Source organism: Papio anubis, chromosome 3, assembly GCF_008728515.1.
Source record: "Papio anubis isolate 15944 chromosome 3, Panubis1.0, whole genome shotgun sequence".
NCBI lineage: Eukaryota > Metazoa > Chordata > Mammalia > Primates > Cercopithecidae > Papio > Papio anubis.
The window spans coordinates 4,381,990-4,405,268 of record NC_044978.1 but is presented as its reverse complement, the minus strand read 5'-3'; the positions used below and the strand labels follow the sequence as shown (position 1 = coordinate 4,405,268).

General features: G+C 40.3%; 1 protein-coding gene across 2 annotated transcripts; it reads right to left on the bottom strand.

Moving 5' to 3' along the window:
• Nucleotides 1–47: 47 nt before the first annotated feature.
• On the bottom strand, nucleotides 48–23,201 carry UFSP2 (UFM1 specific peptidase 2). 2 transcript variants are annotated; one of them, XM_003899419.3, is made up of 12 exons: nucleotides 23,069–23,201; nucleotides 19,367–19,445; nucleotides 16,042–16,225; nucleotides 15,894–15,960; nucleotides 13,121–13,278; nucleotides 12,563–12,755; nucleotides 11,121–11,267; nucleotides 8,179–8,343; nucleotides 7,877–8,001; nucleotides 5,920–5,996; nucleotides 3,514–3,638; nucleotides 48–212 (listed from the first exon to the last, which is right to left on the bottom strand). In XM_003899419.3, the coding sequence occupies exons 1-12, from the start codon at nucleotides 23,069–23,071 to the stop codon at nucleotides 126–128; spliced, it is 1,410 nt and encodes a 469-aa protein (XP_003899468.2). In that variant the 5' UTR covers nucleotides 23,072–23,201; the 3' UTR covers nucleotides 48–125. The 2 variants fall into 2 exon arrangements, with proteins under 2 accessions (XP_003899468.2, XP_021794682.2); XM_021938990.2 differs by lacking the exon at nucleotides 23,069–23,201 and adding an exon at nucleotides 23,047–23,065.
• Nucleotides 23,202–23,279: the final 78 nt, after the last annotated feature.

Genomic DNA, 23,279 nt, shown 5'->3' with positions numbered 1-23,279 from the left:
AACCTTTGAAAAAGGTCATAATTTAAACCGTCAAACTAGAACCAGGATTTAAGGTGAAATTAAACTGATTCTTTATTCACAAATTTATAATACCACTCTACTGCAGTCTTTGACTCCAAGATATTTTAAATCATACTTGGTCGCTGAGGAAGACATAAGTTATAGTATGCATCCTTGTTCCAAAAGTCTGGACCCTTCCATCCGCACCAGCCCTGGACAGAGGAGAAGGGAAAGGGAAAAGCCTTTTACAAAGTTACAAGATGATGTCATGGAAATCGTGACATCAGGCTCTGTCAGCAGGACCTTGGAATAAGACTCTAAATGGCTTTATCATTCAAGGATTTGAACTCCTACTAAGCATAGAAAAGTAACTTACCCTTTTTAAGGTAGGTTTTTGAACTTTTAATTCTATATAATTCATCCTAAAAATCATTTTTTAAAAACTTATAATTACTCCAGATACCACACTTTACTGATTCTGAGATGTATAGTTTTACTGCTTGAAACTGACAGCATGTGACAGTTGAGCTAGCAGTCTGTTTTTCTGAGTAGTCCATAAAGGGCTGTAAGAGACCATTCAGTGGCATCTTAGGATTGAAGCACTGTAGTGAGAACCCTCAGCTTGCCCCCTGCCTGGCACTCTGTGCCCTTTCATTTTCAAATCCTAGGTGTTACTCAATTCTACTTTCTATGTTTCATGTCAGTATTCATCCTTTTTGACCTCAGAGAAAATGACTTTCAAGCAAAAGCTCACTTACAATATGAAAATTTCTCAGATTTCTTCTAGGACCACTGAGTTATTAAAGAAGGAAACTTGAAGGAAAAGCCAATAACTGGTCTGTATTGTATGATTCTCAAATGAAATGCTTTGAGAAATCCTTGCGAAGAGGCTGAGACTCTGAAAATACCACGAAGTGAGTGACAAGCAGTGGTCTGACTCCCTCCCAAATAAGATACACATTGTAAAAAAACAAAAGTGAAAAATCCTCCACCAGTCCTACTCCCCACTCTCCCTACGTAACCAGCATTCTATTTATCATCTCATTTTTTCAGCAAAAGTTTCTCTTAATGTCCTGTTTTTCTTAACAAATAGAAAAAAGACTCATTCTCTGTTTTAACCTTTTTTTGATCCTTTTACACATGAAGGTCTTATCCAGGTAACCAGATCCAAATTTCTTAAAGGAGAAATGGGTAGAGAGGGTGTCAAAATGGGATTGTATAGGGACATGGTGCTTAGGACATGCTTGTTTCCTGAGAGATGACCAGCCTGGGAACTTCAAACAAGAAAGCACCACAAGACGACAAAGGTCAGGCGGAGATGGAACTCTCCTCTGGCCTCCTGGGTTTCTGGAGTCAAGTGAACCATTTCCAGGTGGAAGCCTGGAGTGCCTTAGCCTGCTTGTAGCCAGTGATGGCTTCACAGTTTCTTGTGCATACAAATAGCGCAAGGAGGTATCTGCTGTTGAAAAGTTCTATAGAAATATAACTGGCAAAGATGGAGACTGCAATTCTCAGAGAAAGGAACCAGGTACAATCCCTTACTCTAATTGTTCAGAAACCTTATCTAGATAATGCCATGTAGTGCAGAGTCCCTTGAGCCAACCAGAAAAGATAAATTTTATGATGAAAATAATTAAGGCTTCTCCCTGCCTTTAAGAAAAAATCTAAATGCCTGGTTCACAAAGACCACCCCCCGCCCTTTTTTTTTTTTTGAGATGGAGTCTCGCTCTGTTGCCCAGGCTGGAGTGCAGAGGCGTGATCTCGGCTCACTGCAAGCTCTGCCTCCCGTGTTCATGCCATTCTCCTGCCTCAGCCTCCCAAGTAGCTGGGACTACGGGCGCCCGCCACCGTGCCCCGCTAATTTTTTGTATTTTTAGTAGAGACGGGGTTTTACCATGTTAGCCAGGATGGTCTTGATCTCCTGACCTCGTGATCCGCCCGCCTCCCAAAGTGCTGGGATTACAGGCGTGAGCCACCGCGCCCGCCAAGACCACCCTTTTTGACTGAGCTTGGTGTGTCCTTCCAGCCTCCCCTCCACCTAGCTCTGGACACTGATCTACCTGGAATGTAGCTTTCACTGTTCCTACAGGGTTTCGCTACAGCATCAGCCTCGTAAAAGCACCTGAGATACCATTTTTTTTTCTTGAGAGTCCTTTTTGGACTGTCCTCCTCTGCCCTACACTAAAGGTTTTAGCTCCCTAAAAACCTCATGTAATACTAGTGCTTAGGACAGTGCCTGGCACTTATTAGGTACTTTAATAAATACTGAACGAACACCTTGCTACAGAACCAGAGTACTGCTACTATATTCAGTAAGATACATGTACCAGTCAGAAACCTTTTAGAGACTTCAAATTCCAAATGCTGTGAAAGAGAAAAGCAAAAGGAAAAACACAACTGTAATAACACATGTCCATCCTGTTAGTGTTTACCCTTCTCATAAACAAAAGACTTCAGTAAACTGCCAGTAGAAGACAACTGGACTACACACATTCAGAACTGGTTTTTTTTTGTTTTTGAGCCAGAGTTTCACCCGTGTTGTCCAGGCTGGAGTGCGATAGCGCCATTTCGGCTCACTGCAACCTCCGCCTCCTCGGTTCAAGTGATTACCCTGCCTCAGCCTCCCACACAGCTGGGATTACAGGCGCCCACCACCTGCCTGTCTAATTTTTGTATTTTTAGTGGAGACGGAGTTTCACCATGTTGGCCAGGTGGGTCTCAAATTCCTTATCTCAGGTGATCGCCCACCTCAGCATCCCGAAGTGCTGGGATTACAGGTGTGAGCCACCGCGCCCGGCTTAAAACTCTTTAACATATTAAAACATTTTATTTTTAGTTTATGGTTTAAAAGTATGTATTCTCTGCAATTTCAATGTATTTGGCAAAGAAGATAAATGTTACTTAAAATTCAAGTTAATTATGTTTTACAATACTTTCTCCTAAAGACTTGGTGCCGAGTTTTCATATGTGAGAATTAGTTGTCTATGAATTAACAACTTTTTACCTCCCTTACCTGCTATTGTAAGTAAGAACAAATACTCTTAGACATGTATCAACTTCAAACCCTTTATAGAGTGAGATTAGGTAATATGTAAATAAATTAAAATTAGTCAAGCTTCCATAATGTCTAGCAAACTGCTTAGCTATCTTTTGGTTACTTCTGAAATTTTAAAAGTTTATATATTCCACTCATCTATTTTAAGACATTGATAAACTTTGATACATTTGTTTATGAAAGCTCTAAAATCTCCAAAGGAATATATTTATGAGTGTGTGTCCTATTACTAATTTCAATAACTGAGAAAGTTTCTATAAATCTACATTTTGTCTTTTGCAATGTGCGTTGTTCCTGCACGTTCCCTATACAGAGAGGACTACTGACAACAGCCTCAGAAGGCCTCCTCACAGGCAGGATCTCTGCCCTCAGCTTACTTTCTGTTACCAGCCAGTTTGTGATCCTTCATTTCTAGGTTATTTGCCTTGTGTCTCAATTTGTGTTAAATGGATACTTACCTTTTCCAAAATGACTTGTAGGTCTTCAGCACCAGTATAATGTGGATCTAGAATCAGAAACTTTATCTGCCCTGTAATCTCATTCCATGCAACTCCTAGTATCGTGTGGGCCAAAACTCCTCCCCCTATATAAGAAAAAATAGGAAATAAGAATGAAGACATAAACAAATGTCAAATGCCTATTCAATTTAAAAAGACAGATTATGGCCCGGCACAGTGGCTCACGCCTGTAATCCCAGCACCTTGGGAGGCCGAGGTGGGCGGATCACGAGGTCCTAATACAGTGAAACCCTGTCTCTACTAAAAAAATGCAAAAATAAATAGCTGGGCGTGGTGGTAGGAGCCTGTAGTCCCAGCTACTCAGGAGGCTGAGGCAAGAGAATGGTGTGAACCTGGGAGGTGGAGCTTGCAATGAGCTAAGATCACGCCACCGTACTCCAGCCTGGACGACACAGCAAGACTCAAAAAAAAAAAAAAGATACTTTGCCTATTAACTGATCTAAAATAGCATTAAAATGGACTGCTCTAAACTATAAAAGTGTGGGGAAAAGAAAGCGAGATCAGACTGTTACTGTGTCTATATACAAAGAAGTAGACATAAGAGACTCCATTTTGTTCTGTATTTGAGATGCTGTTACCATCTCAAATCTGTGACCCTACCCCTGACCTTGTCCTTGCAAGAGACATGTGCTGTGGTGACTCAAGGTTTAAAGGATTTGGCGCTGTGCAGGGTGTGCTTTGTTAAACAAGTGCCTGAAGGCAGTATACTTGTGAAAAGTCATCACCATTCTCTTAATCTCAAGTACCCAGGGACACGTACACTGCCAAAGGTCACAGGGACCTCTGCCTAGGAAAGCTAGGTATTGTCCAAGGTTTCTCCCCATGTGACAGTCTGAAATATGGCCTCGTGGGAAGGGAAAGACCTAATCGTCCCCTAGCCTGACACCCGTGAAGGGTCTGTGCTGAGGAGGATTACTATAAGAGGCAGAAGGCCTCTTGGCAGTTGAGATAGAGAAAAGCATCTGTCTCCTGCCCGTCCTGGGCAATGGAACATCTCGGTGTAAAACCCGACTATATGTTCTATTTACCTCAGCCTCCTGAGTAGCTAGGACTACAGGCGCACACCAGCACACCCAGCGAATTTTCTGTATTTTTTTTAGTAGAGATGGGGTTTCACTGTGTTAGCCAGGATGGTCTCGATCTCCTGACCTCGTGATCCGCCCACCTCGGCCTCCCAAAGTGCTGGGATGACAGGCGTAAGCCGACATGCCCGGAATTTTTTTTTTTTTTTTTTGAGACAGAGTCTTGCTCTGTCACCCAGGCTGGAGTGCAGTGGGCAATCCCAGCTCACTGCAACCTCCACCTCCCAGCTCAAGCGATTCTCCTATTTCAGCATCCCCAAGTAGCTGGGATTACAGGTGCGTGCCACTACACCCAGCTAATTTTTGTATTTTTAGTAGAGACAGGGTTTTGCCATATTGGCCAGGCTGGTCTCAAACTCTTGGCCTCAAGTGATCCGCCCCCCTCAGCCTCCCAAAGTGCTGGGATTACAGGCGTTAGCTACCGGGACTGGCCTAACTCATTAAGTTCTTTCTGATATTTTGCTGACATCAGCCTACCTCCATTTCCTTTTTTTTTTTTTTGAGACAGTTTCTCACTTCTGTCACCCAGGCAGGAGAGCAGTGGATTTCTTGGCTCACTGCAGCCTCCTGGGCTCAAGCAATCCTCCCATCTCAGTCTCCTAAGTAGCTGGCACTACAGGCTCACACTACCATGCCGGCTAATTTGTGTATTTTTTTTTTTTGGTAGAGATGGGGTCTGGCCATGTTGCCCACGCTGGTCTCAAATTCCTGGATGCAAGCTATCCTCCTGCCTCGGCCTCCCAAAGTGCTAGGATTACAGGTGTGAGCCACTACACCGTTTCTACCTCCATTTCTTACACACTAGTCTCAGCTTGCCTTCTGTCATCATAGGACAGGTCTTGTTCTTCACAGAATTAAGCATCTTTAAATCAGCTAATCCAATCTTCTTATTTTATAGATAAAATCCAGAGACGTAAGTAATTTGCAAAATGTCACAAAGCCAGCCAAGTTAGCAACAAAGTCATAACTTACGAAGCTCAGCTGAGTGACCATTTCCTCTTTTTAATACTGCTCTCAGCTCTTTAAATGTTTGAACATAGCTACCATTTCTCAGCCTTTGCTTCTTCTGGTTATTATAATCTGTTTTGTAATCCTTAAGCCACCTTGGAAATTTTTTTCAATATCCAGAGATCCATATATATGGTATAAAAGTTAATTTCAAAATTTTTTAAATGACTGATTTTATGCAACATTAAATATTTATATCAATGATAAGTTTTACATAATACTCACTCTACCAAAATCGATGTCTGAAACAGCTTACCGATCATAACTGGAGTTCCTTCGCTTTGGAAATGATTAGCCAGTTCCCGTCCTTGAGAGGCCATTTCTGAACCTTGGCTAGAAAGAAACCATTTTCTATCAGATGAATTACTTCCAACACTAAGGCCAAATAATGAGCGAGAAGACAATGTTTCCTACATTCTTGTTTTTTCAGGTTGTTATTGATAAAATATATAAATGTAAAAAAATTAAGTGGTACGGAACTGACAGAACAATTAAACTGTGCGATTTAAAGCAACATAAACTCAAAATACTTCAGGCCGCTAAGTGTGGTAGTTAAGAAGCTAACAGACCTTGATTTTCTGCTTCTTGGACTGCGTAAAGGCGGCCTGGGTTTATTCACATGAAGTTAAAACGTCACCTTGGTGCTCAGGGAGTTCTTATGGATGGACTGATCAGAAGAATGAGTGTTAAGTGCTGGGTTCTTGCCCTCTTGTTGGTGCACTTCTCAGTCTGTATTTCCTCATCTTTACACTGGGACCCAAAATACCAACCTGTCTACACACCAGGAGAGTCTCCGACTAAAACACGTGTCTGAAATCAACGCGAAAGCTGCAAAATGTTTTCAAGTGCAACATACTATTTTTAGGGACTCTCAGAATTCTTACTTTTGAGAAGAGAAAGAAAGATGGGCTAATGAAAGGAGGTATTTTTTGGGGGGAGGTGTCCGGTGGTGCTAAACCTTAGCTCTTGCTTAATGAGGAATGTATAATGTTTTAACGTACCAAAACTGTAACTTTTAAAAAAAGTTCTTCACTACTTAAGCCTGTCATTGTTTTTTTTTATTACTTTTTTTTGAGATGGAGTCTTGCTCCGTTGCCCAGGCTGGAGTGTAGTGGCGCGATCTCAGCTCACTGCAACCTCCGCCTCTCAGGTTCAAGGGATTCTCCTTCCTCAAAGCCTCCTGAGTAGCTGGGATTACAGGCACACACCACCATGCCCAGCTCATTTTTGTATTTTTAGTAGAGACAGGGTTTCACCATGTTGGCCAGGCTGGTGTCAAACTGCTGACCTCAGGTGATCCACCCACCTCAGCCTCCCAAAGTGCTGGGATTACAGGCATGAGCCACTGTGCCCAGCCAGTCTGTCATTTTTTACCACTGATTTTCATAACCACTGAGGACTGATACAATGAGGACAATGTTAGTATAATTAACAATCGAAAATGTATTTTATTTGTTGTTTGGGTTTTTTCTCTTTTTTTAGAAAACGTATTTTTTCTTTTCTTTTTTTGGAAAGGGAGTCTCGCTTTGTCACCTGTGCTGGAGTGCAGTGGTGCGATCGTGGCTCACTGCAACCTCCACCTCCTGGGTTCAAGCAATTCTCCTGCCTCAGCCTCCTGAGTAACTGGGATTACAGGCATGTGCCACCACACCCAGCTAATTTTTTTGTATTTTTAGTAAAGACGGGATTTCGCCCTGCTGGCCAGGCTGGTCTCAAACTCCTGACCTCAGGGGATCCACCCACCTCGGCCTCCCAAAGTGCTAGGATTACAGGCGTGAGCCACTGCGCCCAGCTAGAAAATGTATTTTAAAACATAAGCTCATACAATCAGGAGTAAGCCAGTTATGGTCATAGAAAATTATTTATTTATATTTTCTCATTTTAATATTAGAATTATGGTTAAGATACACTGGAAAAGACAAAATGAATACATTATTTGAACTCATGACTGGATTATTAATATTTTAGGAAGAAAAAGAGCAGGAGGTAAACAAAATGGTCAGTCATAGATCAACATCTGAGTTTTTCCTTTTAAAACTTTTTAAAAGATTGGAGCATAAAGAAACTGTTAATACAATTTTTATAACTACTCAACGTTAATATATTTTTAAGGTTTCCTCTTCTAGGCTAAAATTAGGCCTAAATAATACAAGTATACATTACTCACAAAGTCACTTTGAAATAATTTATCTAATTTCTTAAAGTGTCCTTACCTGACAAACAGTATTTTTGAAGTTATACCAATCAATTGGTTTAGTACCAGCTGTACCTCAATAGATCCAATCCATTGCCGTGATCCGACAAATGTTGCTGGTTTGTCACCGGCATCGACTAGAGCCTTTATGTATTTAAAAATATAAAAAAATCCATACACAAGACAGGCATTAAGAATACTTTTTTCTTCAAAACAGAAATAAGTCTGCACCATGAGGTAACAAATATTATCAATGGTATATTATATTAAGGGCTAATGAAATGTAGAGTTGATTATAATTTAAAATGATATGTTCTGTACCTGCTGAATTTCTCTGTGTGTTGGAATGGACCTCTCTGTGTATCCCTGATGTTTGAACCAAGAGCAGATAGTCTGCAGAGATCGATAAGCACAGCCCCAGCCATTGTCATCGATCCGATCCTGCATATAATGATGATAACCATATACGCCCTGGACCACACAAATCTATACACAGAGAAGAAACACAGTGAAATATTAACTTAGAATAGAAGTACATATTCTATATATGCTCCTGAATTATGTTTAATGTCACTGTAGTTCCTTATAAAAATGCCTTCACAGATCTATGGTTTAACATTATACCTTCTTGGCTTTTTATCTGAGGTTCAAAGTCCTTACCACGGGGCCCAGCAGGACCTACCTTCGGGCCTCCTCTTCAATTTCATCTCCTAAACTTTTCCCCATTGCTCCCTCTACTTTCATTTCCCATATACCAGGGGCAACATGACCTCGGAGCCTCATGGTTCTCTTGGCCTGGAGCTCTCTTTTCCCAATTTAATTGTCCAGCTTGCACTCTTACTTCACTCAGGTCTCCATTTAGATGTCAGAGGTCTTCCCTGACCATACAGTCTACAGACGGCCCACTCATTCTCTCACTGCCCCACCCCCTGCCTCACCTGTCATCTCTGTCCTCTTTATGTTTTTATTTGTCAAAGTATATCACTACCTGACACATTACGTATCATTTAAAAAATATCTGCCTACCTACACTAGTATGTGAGCTCAGTGAGTACATACACCGTGTCTTATCCATTTTGGGGCCCAAGCTTCTACAACACGCCTGGCACGCGGTTGGCATAAATGTTGTTGAATAAATGCTGAATGAAGGAAGGAAGGAATAAAGGAATGAACGAACAAGTGAAGGGTCCATATCATGGGACACAGGAAGAATGTTTGTGCAAATTTACAAACCTGCTATGATTAGAGCCCAGGTATGTGATTTGATGACCCTAAATTAAGGCTCAAAAAATAAAGATAAATAAATTACTAATATCACATAAATTCTTATAATGCTAAGAATGTATACGTCTTTTTTTAAAGAACTGGGTTTCTGTTTTTATTTTTTTGAGATTGGGTCTCACTATGTTGCTCAGATTGGTCTTAAACTTCCGGGCTCAAGTGATCCTCCTGCCTCAGCCTCCTGAGCAGCTGGGATTACAGTTACATACCACCATGCCTGGCTCCAAACTATTATTTTTTAAAAATTAGGTGAGAAGAGAGAGGGGCAAAGATGGAACCAACCCTCACCCAACAATTAGAGAATATATATTCTGCCCAAGCACAGATAGAAAAATTTGTAACTTGACCATTGTGGCAGGCTGAAAGGTGGCTCCCAAAAGGAATGTATGTCCTAATCCCTGGAACTTGTGAATGCACCCTCTGTGCTAAAAAGTACAAGAAAAAAGAAAAGCAAAGGTATTATAGACATGACTAAGTTAAGGATCTTAAGATGGGCAGGTTATCCTGGATTCCAGTGGGCCCTAAATGCCATCACATATATTCTTAAAAGAGTGGGCATAGGAGGAGAAGGTAATGTGACCAAGGAGACAGAGATCAGAACGATGGGGCCACAAACCAAAGGATGCTAGCAGCCACCAGATTAAGGAATGGATTCTCCCCCAGAGCCTATGGAGGGAAGGTGGCCCTGCTGACACTGTGATGTCAGCCCAATGACACTACTTTCAGACCTCCAGAACTGAGACAATACATTTCTGTAGTTTTAAGCCATCAAGCATGTGATTATTTTTTAGGAAACAAATACAAGTTTCAATAAATGCTACGATACAATGGCCAAGTCTTCTTTCTCTTGGGAATCTGAACTGAGAGGTGCAGAGTTAGCCAGGCAGCCGGGAGCAGGAAATGCAGTTGGAATGAGGCATATACTGAGCAGCTGAGGAAGAACAGGAAAAAGTGACACACAAGCTGAAACAGTAAGGACACAGAGGGTATGAGGCTGAGCAGACAGAGTAAAAGTTAAGAACAGGCCAGTTAGGATCACAAGCATACACAGAAAGCAACAGCAATGCCACCAAGGTATCCACGGAGTCCTCGAGAGAGACTGAGGGGGGACAGCTGCCAGTCACAGGGCTGCTGTTTCTAAGAGACCCGGCTGTACTGGTATTCCTAATCTTGGATGCCTATAAGGTCCTTTCACATTGGCCTCCATGCATCCTTAAAGTAACCCTTCCAACACCCTCTGCCAGTTCACTCTTATTTGAGCTACCTTTAGTGAGGTATATGTTACACAGAATACTTCACTATGGCAACCGGGTATATGTTACACAGAAAATAAGTGTAGACTTATCCTACAGTGGCTGGGCACGGTGGCTCACATCTGTAATCCCAGCACTTTGGAAGGCCTACATGGCGAATCACTTGAGGTCAGGAGTTCAAGACCAGCCTGGCCAACATGGTGAAATCCTGTCTCTACTAAAAATACAAGAATTAGCCAGGTGTGGTAGCAGGTGCCTGTAACCCCAGCTACTCAGGAGGCTGAGGCAGGAGAATTGCTTGAACCCGAGAAGTGGAGGTTGCAGTGAGCTGAGATCACACCATTGCACTATAACCTGAGTGACAGAGTGAGACTCCATCTCAAAAACAAACAAACAAACAAACAAAAACACGTATCCTACAGTATGGTTTGGGTAGACTATGCCCTAAATTAGCATGATTTCTCAGGTATCCAGAATGAAAAAATGGGACAAGCCTTTAAAGAAATAAGGAGAATTTTGGTAAGATAAATGTGGTATATACTACCTATTACTAACTTTTCTAGACCATTTTTAATTACTGCTATCTTAAGCAATGCCTGTTAACAGAGATGGGTGATAAATCATGTTTTAGGAATGAATATATCATGAATCAAGTCTTCTACCAGGTAACAACAAAAAACAACTAATAACATTACTGATCAAGTGACTCCCATAATTAGTTAAACTCACCATACCAGTCTCCATGTTAGGTGGATTAAGATAAGTATGTGGATTTCTAATGTAACCATCTTTGTATGGTTCATCTGGAAAGTGATAAGCATTAGACCTTTTGAAATAGGGTCTGTCATGAGGCAGATTGAAGAGATCATGTAACTCCTAAAATAAGTCAGAATCAATGGAAAAAGAAAAAATGTTGGTGATTTAGATTCCTAGTCAATAAATAAACTAAAGATGTTATAAAACACAGAAAATTATATATGGGTTATAAAAGTTTCCAAACACTTATGGTTTAATTCACTAACATCAAAGATAGTGAAAACTGAACTAAAACCAAGATTTATTTTCGTTTACGTCTGTATCTGGGTAGAAACTGGAAGGGAACAGAGAAAAATGAATATAAATTGTTAGAGTAAGAGAACTGAGATAATTTTTAAATAATTATTATAACATAGTCTGTTAAAATACATCCAGGCTAAAGACTGGCTTTGAAATGGCCTTGTAAATGAGTAAATTATAATTAACAATAATTATATCAAAGTATTTTGAAAAATCATGTCTAGAGTGCTTTACAAATATTTTATATTTTAAGTGGTAGTGATTAAGCTACAGAGTAGAAGTTAGTGGTCTAAAACCAACCAATATGGCAGGAAAATAAATACACATACATGTTTAAAATGTGATATTTTCCCAACTGTATAAAAACATGTAATAGCTATTTTAAAATTTTGACATGTTCTTTATCATGTCTTGTGCTCTAGTGGTTTGAAAAGATCAGCTCCTGTAGCTGCTGCTTCTACAAACCAAGTCACTGCCACATACAGAGGGTCAGGGTATCACGTCTCTCCCTAAGGACAGAAATTAGGAAGATGCTCCGTGGTCTAATTTGATGAGTTCTAAACAAGTCCACATACCAAAAAGATGTATTCCACAACCAGCCATTTTGCCAGTAAACCTCATTACTCTGAATGCTGGTAATGTTTGCTCCCAAATTCCTCTAATAAAGCCCAAATAACCTTACTGGTGGATTATTACCATAAACCCTATTCAGAATTAGCATAAGTTATCATTTTCCTTCCCTAACTGTCACCTTGTTTCTTTCACAAACCTGGAAGTTACAGAAATTTGTTTACACCAGCTACTTTAGGCAGGTAAGCACCTTTTCATTTCTATGTTTCATTAGGGAAAAATATTAAAATTTCACAGAATATATGAACCACACCGAGCATTTAAAATTAAAATGTTACATACAGGTTCAACATAAGATTTTTTCACTAATACTACTTAAAGTTTCAAGAGAACAGAAATTAAATAATGTGTAAAATGAACAGTCTAACTTCTACACTTTTAAGTTAAATCACAAAATCCCTTCCATTTAGTGGAAATATATAATTAAATACAAAATGAATGATAGTCATTATTGTTTTTTCTAAGAATAAATGAACTGGTTTTACCTTCCTATAGGCCTGCAGCTGGCCATCTGGTATTCCTGAAGGATAGGAAATTGTTACAAGATTTTTTTTCCCTGGTAATAAAAAGTGCAGTGGTTCAGGGACCACAATAGACGTTCCTTTCATATATTTCAAAATACATTTTTCCATGTCAGTCAGTTGATTATGAATTGCATCAACTAGGAGTTTACGAACTCTGTGGGGGGAAACATATAAGTGTATTAACAAAAGTTATAGTGGCTACAATAAAGAGAAGTACAGAGCTAATATATTCTTAATATAGTAAAAAACTTGATTGGACCAGGTTTGCTAAAGGAAGTCTGAATTATGCATTATAAAAGAAACTGTATATTTGCTCTTGTGGATAAAGGGAAATCCTCCAGGTTTTAGCATGCTACCCACCCTACTTCCTCCAAATAACCATTTAACTAATAGATGGCTCTTAGGTTAATAATAAACAAGGAGAAAATCACACCTTACGTATGCCTACAGGATACAGAAACATGGGTTTGGGGAAGGGCCCTGATTTAAATGTGGCAGTGGTACTACAAAAATACTTACTTTCCCCATGTTTCTTCTGGAGCCACAGATACAACTGCATCGACAGGTAAAGTCATATTAACATAATGGTGTCCTCCGCTTTCCCTTTCAATGATGGGCGTTACAGCTGCCAGGGAGGTTGACATTTCCAGCATAAGATCTATATTTACTATTTGATGCTATACAGATAAACAGGAATAGTCAACTTGTAGTATATTAAACACTAAATATAAAGAGTAAGTAAAAAGACTTTTCAAAAATGTATTTTTTATTAAGAAAAAAAATTTAAGACTAGTCAAGTACAGTAGTGAAAAGGGGGGAAAGAGTAGAGAACAAGGAGTTCAATCTGTAACTGGCTGTGAATGGTCAATTGAGATAACTCACTACCCCCAGACCAGCCGGTAAAAGGACTTTTAAAGGATAGTATATAAAGCGGTACTACAGTAAAAAGATTAAAAGCACAAATATTATTTTAAAAAGAAATTACTTTTTGCTTCAAAATAATGTGGGGAGAGGGATTAAGAAGTAAAGATGAAATCAGACTGGCCATGTGTTGATAAACATTAAAACCATGCATAGGTTCACTGGGGTTCATTACATGATTCTCTCCACTTTTATATTGACTTAAAATTTTTAAAAAATCAAATGAACATAAAATAACCACACACCAAAGGAACTTTCAAACATGTAACTATATACCCCTGGTCTAATACATAAATAACTATAAACAAATACTGAATTCTACTTTGTAGGTTTGATTTTTACAGAGGTATGGAACAATTCTGAAATTTACACTAAACAAATTTTGCAAAATATTGAGGATCCTGGGAGACAGACTTCTCACTGGGAAAAGGTCAAGCACTCTAGGGTTGAAGTGGAACTGGAGGTATCAATGTGATTTACATAGATAAAAATGAATGTGTTGTGTGTGTGTGTGTGTGTGTGTGTGTGTGGACAGTATAAATGTCTAAAAGTTTGTGCCCATGGAAAAATGACTGATTCCCCAGCTAGAACAGGGAAAACACATGTTGCACCTGGAAAAAAGTAGGAAGTGCCCAAAATTACAATGTTAGAAAGGCACTGGAGCCAGCTTGAAGAAGCTTCTATTGGCCAAATCTTGGAAAATGTGAGCATCAAAATAACTAATGATAGTACCAGATTATAAACTACTGCATAAAATAAGAATCCATGGCAGATAATACAGAAGGAAATGATAGATTTAGAAAAATCACCACTTTGTAATCACCACGTTAATACTGGATTCTGGCAAAAATTATCAATGGATGCTAAAAGTGGTGGGTAAAAATCTGATGAGGACTAAAGAAAGATACATATGTAGTATCAAAGTTTCTTCCCACAAGATACTAATTATAAGGGAAAAAACAGTACCTTTACCACGGAGAAAACTGGTGGATGCCATCTTAGGTAAGTGAAGTTAACCTCACCAATAATAGGAACAGACTGATAACTGTTTCTCTTTCATATGATGTGCTGAGGTCACAACATCGCTTCTGTGGTATCCCTGCCAATGATACATGACCTAACTCTAATAGCAAGGAAGCATAAAACAAATCCAAAAGGAGGAACAGTCTTAAAAAGAACTCACCTGTACCCCTCAAAATGTCAAGCTCCAATTACCGGTAATTTTCAAATCATTGTATCCAGCCCATAATTATTTTGTGCATTCCACATCTGTAAATCTAACAGCTCATCTGTACATCTTACTGAGGTCTTAAACATGGCCCAAACCAACCTCATGTCCTCCTCACCTTCCATCTTTACCCACGCAAGAAACTGATCTTGCCAGTTAGTTTCCAAGCAGAATCCACTGTATCCCTAAATATCTCTCGTATCCAATCCCTTTTCTGTATTTCCATAGCTAGTGGTTTAGTTAGGCCTCTTCTAAAGAGGCCTGTGCCCACCTCTCCAGCCTTATGTCCACCCATTCTCCCTCTCCTAGCCTGGAAACACTGTAGTCATATTAACTTTGTACAACTTCGTGCCTTGAAGAAGCATCTCCATTTTTTATCTTCAACATCTGTTAAAGTTTGTGGCACATGGCAGGTACTCAGTAATATTGGTTCAAAAATCAACAGAACCAGCCAGGCGCGGTGGCTCATGCCTGTAATCCCAGCACTTTGGGAGCCCAAGGCAGGTGGATCACCTGAGGTCAGGAGTTTGAGACCAGCCTGGCCAACATGGTGAAATCCTGTCTCTACTAAAAATACAAAAATTAGCCGGGCGTGGTGGCAGGCACCTGTAGTCCCAGATACTCAGAAGGCTGAGGCAGGAGAATCGCTTGAACCCGGGAGGCGGAGGTTGCAGTGGGCCAAGATTGTGCCATGGGACTCCCGCCTGGGCAACAAGAGTGAAAACTCCATCTCAAAACACACACACACACACACACACACACACACACAAGCAACAGAACCAAGAATAGTGTGAAGAAAAATAAACCATTTACTATTTATTTTATGTGGCACAGTGTGTCGCTCTGTCATGATTCAGAATGCCTCGATTTAATTTAAATAATTTATAAATGTATTCAGGCTGTTTTATTTTCATGGGAGCAGAGAAAGCATTACAATAACAACCCTTTTGAGATTATATAATGAGACAAAAGTTGAGATATGTAAGACAAATATAACTTTTGGCAAGTCATTTAATCTTTTTGGACATCAATATTCTGACCTATGATAACAGGGTTAGATTAAATTATTTCTAAGGTTGCACTCAGTTCCAAATTCAAAGATTTAACATTTTTATCAGTAGAGAAGACAGATGGTTTGCTTACCATGTCTGATAATTTTTTGTCCTTCTTTCTCATGAATTTTCGTTTTATATCTTCTTCCGGCTCAAATCTAAATTTTTAATGCACAAAGACATTTACAATATGAAATGATGTTTTGAAAACATTTCTAGAAATCTTCAAACGTACTCACTGAATAAAGCGCAGTATGTTCTTACAAGCGGAAGCATCAGTCAGTTCTCCAGGAATGGTGTTTACGTCACTGCTAGGCCATATATACACTGAACTGTGGCAAATTCTGAACACAAGGGCGTTTGAAGAAAGCTTGGTTGACAGGTCACTCAACACATGTTTCAGCGCCTTCTTGAGAAAAATTTCTAAATTAAAAGAATATAAATAGAAGTTAAGAAAAACAAAATTTTCAACATGAATGGTTCCAAACCTACACAAAAGTAGAGCATAGTAAAACTCTCAATACCCATTCCCCCCCCATATTCAATAATTATTTTAAAAGTTTTTGCCTATCTTTTTAAAAAATTGAGACAAAATTCACAGACCATAAAATTCATTCTTTCAAAGCAATTTAGGGCTTTTAGTATACTCATAAGGTTTTATAATCATCACTAATTCCAGAACATTTTCATCACTCCAAAAAGAAACCCTGTACCTGCCAGCAGTCATTTCTCATTCCCCCCACTTTTCTCAAATTGAAAATTTTCCGATTTACCTCCTATGTCTTTTTTTTTCTTTTCTTTTCTTTTTTGGAGACGGCGTCTCGCTCTGTCACCCAGGCTGGAGTGCAGTGGCGCGAACTGGGCTCACTGCAAGCTCCGCCTCTCAGGTTCACGCCTTTCTCCTGTCTCAGCCTCCCAAGTAGCTGGTTCTACAGGCGCCGCCACCACACCTGGCTAATTTTTGTATTTTTAGTAGAGACGGGGTTTCACCGTGTTAGCCAGGATAGTCTCGATCCCCTGACCTCGCAGTCCGCCTGCCCCGGCCTCCCACAGTGCTGGGATTACAGGCGTGAGCCGCCGCGCCCGGCCCTCCCACATCTTTTCTAATTTGCACATGGTACTCCATGGGCTGGTGGAGATGCTGGAACACAATATCTAAGTTTAAATCCCGTTCAATCCACTTACTAACTATATGATCTTAGTTTTTATCTCTCAGCTTCCTTTGCAAAATGCAAAGAATTTCAGCATACTACCCATGGCAATTATTAACCTGTTTTTTTCTTTATGGATTTGCCTATTCTGGACATTTCACATAAGTGGAATCATACACTATGTGACTTTTTGTGTCTGGCTTCTTTCACTCGGCATAATGTTTCATCTGTATTGTAGCATGAATCAGTATTTCATTCCTTTTTATGGCAGGATAATATTCCATTGTGTGGATACACCAATTTTGTTATTCATTCATAAACTGATGTACATTTGTTTCCACTATTTGACTGTCATGTATATGCTGCCATGAACATTTGTGCATAAGTTCAGTTTCTGTGTGGATGTGTTTTCAGTTCTCTTGGGTGATCACCCAGAGTAGAATTTCTGAGTCACACGGCAACTCTCTGTTTAACACTTTCAGGAACGGCCAAGCTGTTTTCACAGCCATACCATTTTATATTCCCATCAGTAATGTATAAGATGCCAGTTACTATTAAAATAATGTACTACTTATAGCAATAAAACTATTGAGTGAAATTTAAATGTCTTAGTTCTTCTTCTCCTTGGACTATATCCCACTACGCCTATATAATCGAAGTTCTGTGTTCTCAAGTCACAGTTGGTTTTTCTTCCTCTGTATGGTTATGTCACCAACATGATATTTGCTTTAGTTTGTTTTTGTTTTCAAGGATTTCGTTTCAATAGACTTTTTAAAAAATGTTTGAATATTCAAAAAATTTGAGTATTTTAATGTTTTTGAATACTCGACATATTCAATTTGGAAACATTTTTATGTTTCCAAAGTCAAAACAATATAAGAAGATATAGTCAAAGGGGACAATCTTTAAATACTTGCCTTAGCCTTACATTCCTAAATCCTAAGCCTATTTAACCTCGTAGTTAAATATTTATTCAATGACCTGATTCTACTCAAAAAGTATTTAAAAAAAAAAATAAATAAATAATGTCCACACTGGTATCTTGATAAATAAATACTTTGGGACTATCATACAGAAGAGATTATTCATAACAAATCAGATATTAAAATATCTTGATATGTTTCAGAAAGCAGAATTTAAAGATTTTCAGTTGCACTACAAAAGACAAACATAATTTTAAATTAGCTTCTGTTTATCCCTAAAGGACTATTTGGTAAAGTTACCTAAAAAAAATTGTGAAGCCTTTAAAGTTAAGCATGTCAGTGTCCGTCCCCTCCAAATTTCATGTTGAAATGGGAGCTCCAGTGTTGGAAGTGGGGCCTGGTGGGAGGCGTTTGAATCATGGGCCCTCACAGATGGCTTGGTGCCATCCTCAGAGTAATAAGAGTGAGTTCTCACTCTTATCAGTTCACAAAAGAGCTGGTTCTTTAAAACAGCCTGGCACCTCCTCCCTTCTCTTTTGCTCCTTCTTTTGCCATGTGATACACTGCCCCCTCATTTGCCTTCTACCATGATTGAAAGTTTCCTGAGCCTCACCAGAAGCAGATACTGGCACTATGCTTTTTGTACAGTCTGCAGAACTGTGAGCCAAATAAACCTCTTCTTTATAAATTACTCAGTCGCAGGTATTCCTTTAGAGCAATGCAAAACAGACTAATACAGTACTTTTCATTCCTTATCTTTCTGAACTGCTCCGTGGCTTCTGGTACCACCAATTGTACTTTTCATGAGTGATTTCATTTATTATGACGGTGTTAACTATCATCCTTCAGAGACATGACATTCTCTAGCTCCAACTTGGACCACACTGTTCTAAATTTCTGACTCAGCCAAATGCCTGTTGGGAATCTGTACTCGACCTCCCACTGGCATCAAATGAAACAAAATCTCAAACACAGCTCATCCCATTCCTCCTGATGTTCTTTATCTCAGTTTGTGACTGTTGTTCAAGTCAGCAACAGGAAGACATCCTAGAATTTGCTTCATATAAACCTTGTTGATTTTTCTCCCATAGAGTTCTTGTACTCATCCCCATATAATGTAGCATTTAAGAGAGTAGGTTCTGGAGACTCAGGATTATATATACAATTGCAAGTCTGTAATGTACAATTCTTGATGCACATTTACAATATGCTCATTGTGGATATTTACATTTATTGTGACAATTAATGAAGAGGGGAGTAAAGTTTCTTAAGAAAGGGAACATCTTTTTCTAATCTGCACAGAGGTGCGCCAGGGGCTGGTGAGTGTGCTGGAACACAGTGTCTAAGTGTAAGTCCCATTTAATGTACTTACTAACAATATAATCTTAGTTCATCCTATCTCTCACTCAGTTTCACTTGCAAAATGGAGATAATATCAGTAAATTTCACTATCAATTTTCTAATAAAAAAGAACTTTTCAGAAGACCTACCATTAGGAGTAGCTAGCTGAAAAGCTAAATCAAGGCCTCCTCTTATTCTGAAGAGTATATCCATACTTTCTGAAATCACCTAGAACAAATAGAGATAAAGACAAACTTCCTTGTAAAACAAAACAAACTCACTTTCATATAAATTAGAATCTAATTGAGTTTAGTGTTAAGACATTAATTAATCTTGATTCCTCAAATTATGTCATGAGTTAATTCATGGAAAAAATGAAAACAAAAGCAACTCCAAAATTTTAAATCAGGGGTTCTCAACCTTTGTTCTGTACTGAAATCACCCGGGGAGACTGAAATACTGATGCCTGGGCTGTACTCCCAGAGATTCTGATTAATTGGTCTAAGGGGTGGGCCCAGGCACAGGGAGTTGTTTTTTTTTTTTTTTTTGAGACAGGGTCTCACTCTGTCACCCAGGCTGGAGTGCAGTGGCGCAATCTCAGCTCACTGCAACCTCCGCCACCTGGGTCTAAGAGATTCTCCTGCTTCAGCCTCCCGTGTAGCTGAGATTACAGGCATGAACCACCACGCCTGGCTAATTTTTGTATTTTTAGTAAAGACAGGATCTCAGAATATTGGCCAGGTTGGTCTTGGACTCCTGGTCTCAAGTGGTCCACCTGTCTTGGCCTCCCAAAGTGCTGGGATTGCAGGCGTGAGCCACCGCGCCCAGCTGGCACAGGGATATTTGAAAGTACCCTATGCCCCCATGCCAGTGATTCTGTGAACAGTTGAGAACTACTGCTTTAAGACAATCTTTCTAAATTATAATCTTGACAGATTTAACAATGACAATAAAACATCAACGGTAAAGAACTAGTTTAAGAATGTGACAAGGCACCGAATCTAATATAATAATATCAGGGAGTCAAGACAACGAGAGGAAACTAATACTGAGGGTGGGAATATAACTGGTGGAATTCTTCAGAGAATATGGCAGGAAGAATCAAAGGTTTATATTCATAGGCTTGATCTAGTGATATGCATTTAGAATCTTAGACTTAGTCTAAGAAAAATCTGAAAACCACACAAAGATTCAGGTATATGGATATTAACTGCCAACAACAGGAGATCGGTTTTAAAAAAATGAATATCATATAGCCATAAGAAAACCACGTTTTTGCTGAAAATTAAAAGGCACAGGCTGGGCGCGGTGGCTCAAGCCTGTAATCCCAGCACTTTGGGAGGCCGAGGCGGGCGGATCACAAGGTCAGAAGATCGAGACCATCCTGGCTAACACCGTGAAACCCCGTCTCTACTAAAAAAAAAAAATACAAAAAACTAGCCGGGCGCGGTGGTGGCCGCCTGTAGTCCCAGCTACTTGGGAGGCTGAGGCAGGAGAATGGCGTGAACCCGGGGGGCGGAGCTTGCAGTGAGCCGAGATCGCGCCACTGCACTCCAGCCTGTGGCACAGAGCAAGACTCCGTCTCAAAAAAAAAAAAAAAAAGGCACAGGACGCTTACAACTTATAAAGGGAAAAGAGCACTTGCAAAATGGAACAGATCAGTTCTTAACTTGGATCCATATGCTGAGTTTCAGTTGGTTGATGATATATGACAAATGACATGTATCATTGGGTGTGAACATATATACACACAGATACACATATTCATACATACATACATATATACACACACACACGACAGAAAGAGACAGGAAGGGAGCAAAGAGGGGGAGATTTCTTTGGGGAAGAAGTTTCAAAATTTCATCAGATTCTCAAAACATCTCTCAAACAGACTGAAGAACCACAGTACACACTAAGACCCCTATTTTGAAATAAATGAGTAAGCTAACATTTACTGAGCTCTTCAAATGTAAAAGGCAGGCAGGGTGCAGTGGCTCATGCCTGTAATCCCAACACTTTGGGAGGCGGAGAGAGGAGGATCACTTTGAGCCCAGGACTTACAGACCAGACTGGGCAACACAGAAGACCCCCATCTCTTTAAAAAAAAAAAAAAAAAAAAAAATTTAGCTGAGTGTGGTGGCCTGCACCTGTAGTTCCAGCTACTCGGGAGGTTGAGGTGGGAGGATTGCTTGGGCCTGGGAGGTCAATGCTGCAGTGAGCCATGATCACACCACTGCACTCCAGCCTGAGCAACAGAGCAAGATCTTGTCTCCAAAAAATAAAACAAAATAAAACAAAAACATGTAAAAGGCACTATGCTAAACATACATACTCACTCCAATCCTCAGAACAGTATTAAATAGGTACCAATACAATTCTTCTCATTTTACAAATCCTTTGTCACATTTCTATAAGGGTCACTGTTTTTATTTATTGTAAAATTGTAATCTGCTGAAAGATCATATACCCTTTGTCCCAATTCTACTTCTGGGAATTTATTCTAAGGAAACAATCAAGGAAGTTCGGGACAAATTTAGCTTCAATGTTGTCCATTTATTCTACCGTTGTTCATCACAGAAAAATAAACGGAAACCACTTAAATAGCTATTAATAAGAAATCAGTTAAATAAAGAATACTACCATACAAACTAGTATGTACCCATTTAAATAAAAAATATTTAAAGATACTGAAGATAAAAGTTAGACAGGAAAGAGCACATTTTAACTCTGCTACTGACTGTATAATTTTACACAATTTAACTCGTCATTTAAGCCTGTTTCTCTTCTGTAAAACTGAAAAACTACACAACTTCCCAGGGTTGTTATGAAGATTCCATAAGACATCCTTCATAAAAGCACTAGTCTTCCTAGACTTCCGATTTAGCTGAGATACTCTCTGAAGAAATAATACTGAAGCTGAGATCTGAAGGGTGAGTGAAGGTGCAACAGCCCATTCCACGCAGGGACATCGACGAGCGAAGATCTGGTTAAAAGACCACGTAGGTGAATACCCCAGATGGTTACATCTCAAGGCCAAGGATGGTAAGAGTGGAGACAGTGACAACAGACAGACATTTAGAAGGAGAATCTACAGGACTTGATCATTGATTGCACGTCCGGGAGTTGAGAAGAGGGAGATGTCAAGGATGATTTCCAGGTTTGGGGCAGACACAACAGGATGTATGGTGGTGCCATGTATAGAGCTGGGGGTTCCTGGAGGAAGTGCAGGTGTGGGGTGTGGAGAGGTGGAAATGCACAGTTTGGAACTTGCTGAGTTTGAAATACATATGAGCTATCCACGTGGAGGCACGGTTAGCAGATTTGTGGGTGTGGAGCTCAGAAGAAAGGTCTCACTTAGAGATAAAATTTTAGGAGACCGCATAAGGTGTAAAGCATCCCTGAAGAGCACCAACATTTAGGATAAGGATTGGAGAACCTTGCTGAGCAATGAGACAGGAGGGAAACCGGGGGAGAGAACACCACGGGAACTAGGGGAATATAATATAGAAGAAAGTTGCGCCTGTCTTTCCCAGGTGAAGCCCTTCTTGCAAGGCTTCAAAAACGCCGAAAAGTCTCTCAAAATGCTTTCACACAGAGGAGCAGCAAGGGGTGCGTGTCCAAAGTGGCCGAGGCGGGGTGCACACTGTGTGGGGCACTTTCCCTCCGGCCCAGCGCGGAGACAGGCGAACCGCAGGGCCGCCCTGCCCGCGGAGCTCGCAGCTGCCATCTTGGGCCCCGGCAGGACCAGCTCCTTTCAGGCGCTGTGGAGCCCTGCTCGTGGCGGCTGCCAAAGTCCGGTGAAAAACACACGAGTCGGTGACTAGCTCACCATGTCCGCGACGTGGACTCACCATGTCCGCGACGTGGCGGTGACAGGGACGAAGACGCCTGCCCAAAAGCTCCGGGGGCGGCCCTGAAGTGGCGTCACCTCACGGTCGAGGGGCGGGGCCCGGGCGGACCAACTACAACTCCCGACATGCTCGGCGGCATTACGTCACGGAGCGTACCACACTACAGTCCCTCGCCGACGGCGAGGCGGGGCGGGTAGCCGAAGACTTATGT

Bases quoted from the DNA above. Each gene is read 5' to 3' on its own strand.
- UFSP2 (XM_003899419.3), bottom strand. The intron at 15,961-16,041 runs GTGAGTACGTTT...TTAAAAATTTAG, and splicing joins AACATACTGCGCTTTATTCA to ATTTGAGCCGGAAGAAGATA. The intron at 213-3,513 runs GTAAGTATCCAT...TCCTCTGTCCAG, and splicing joins TACAAGTCATTTTGGAAAAG to GGCTGGTGCGGATGGAAGGG.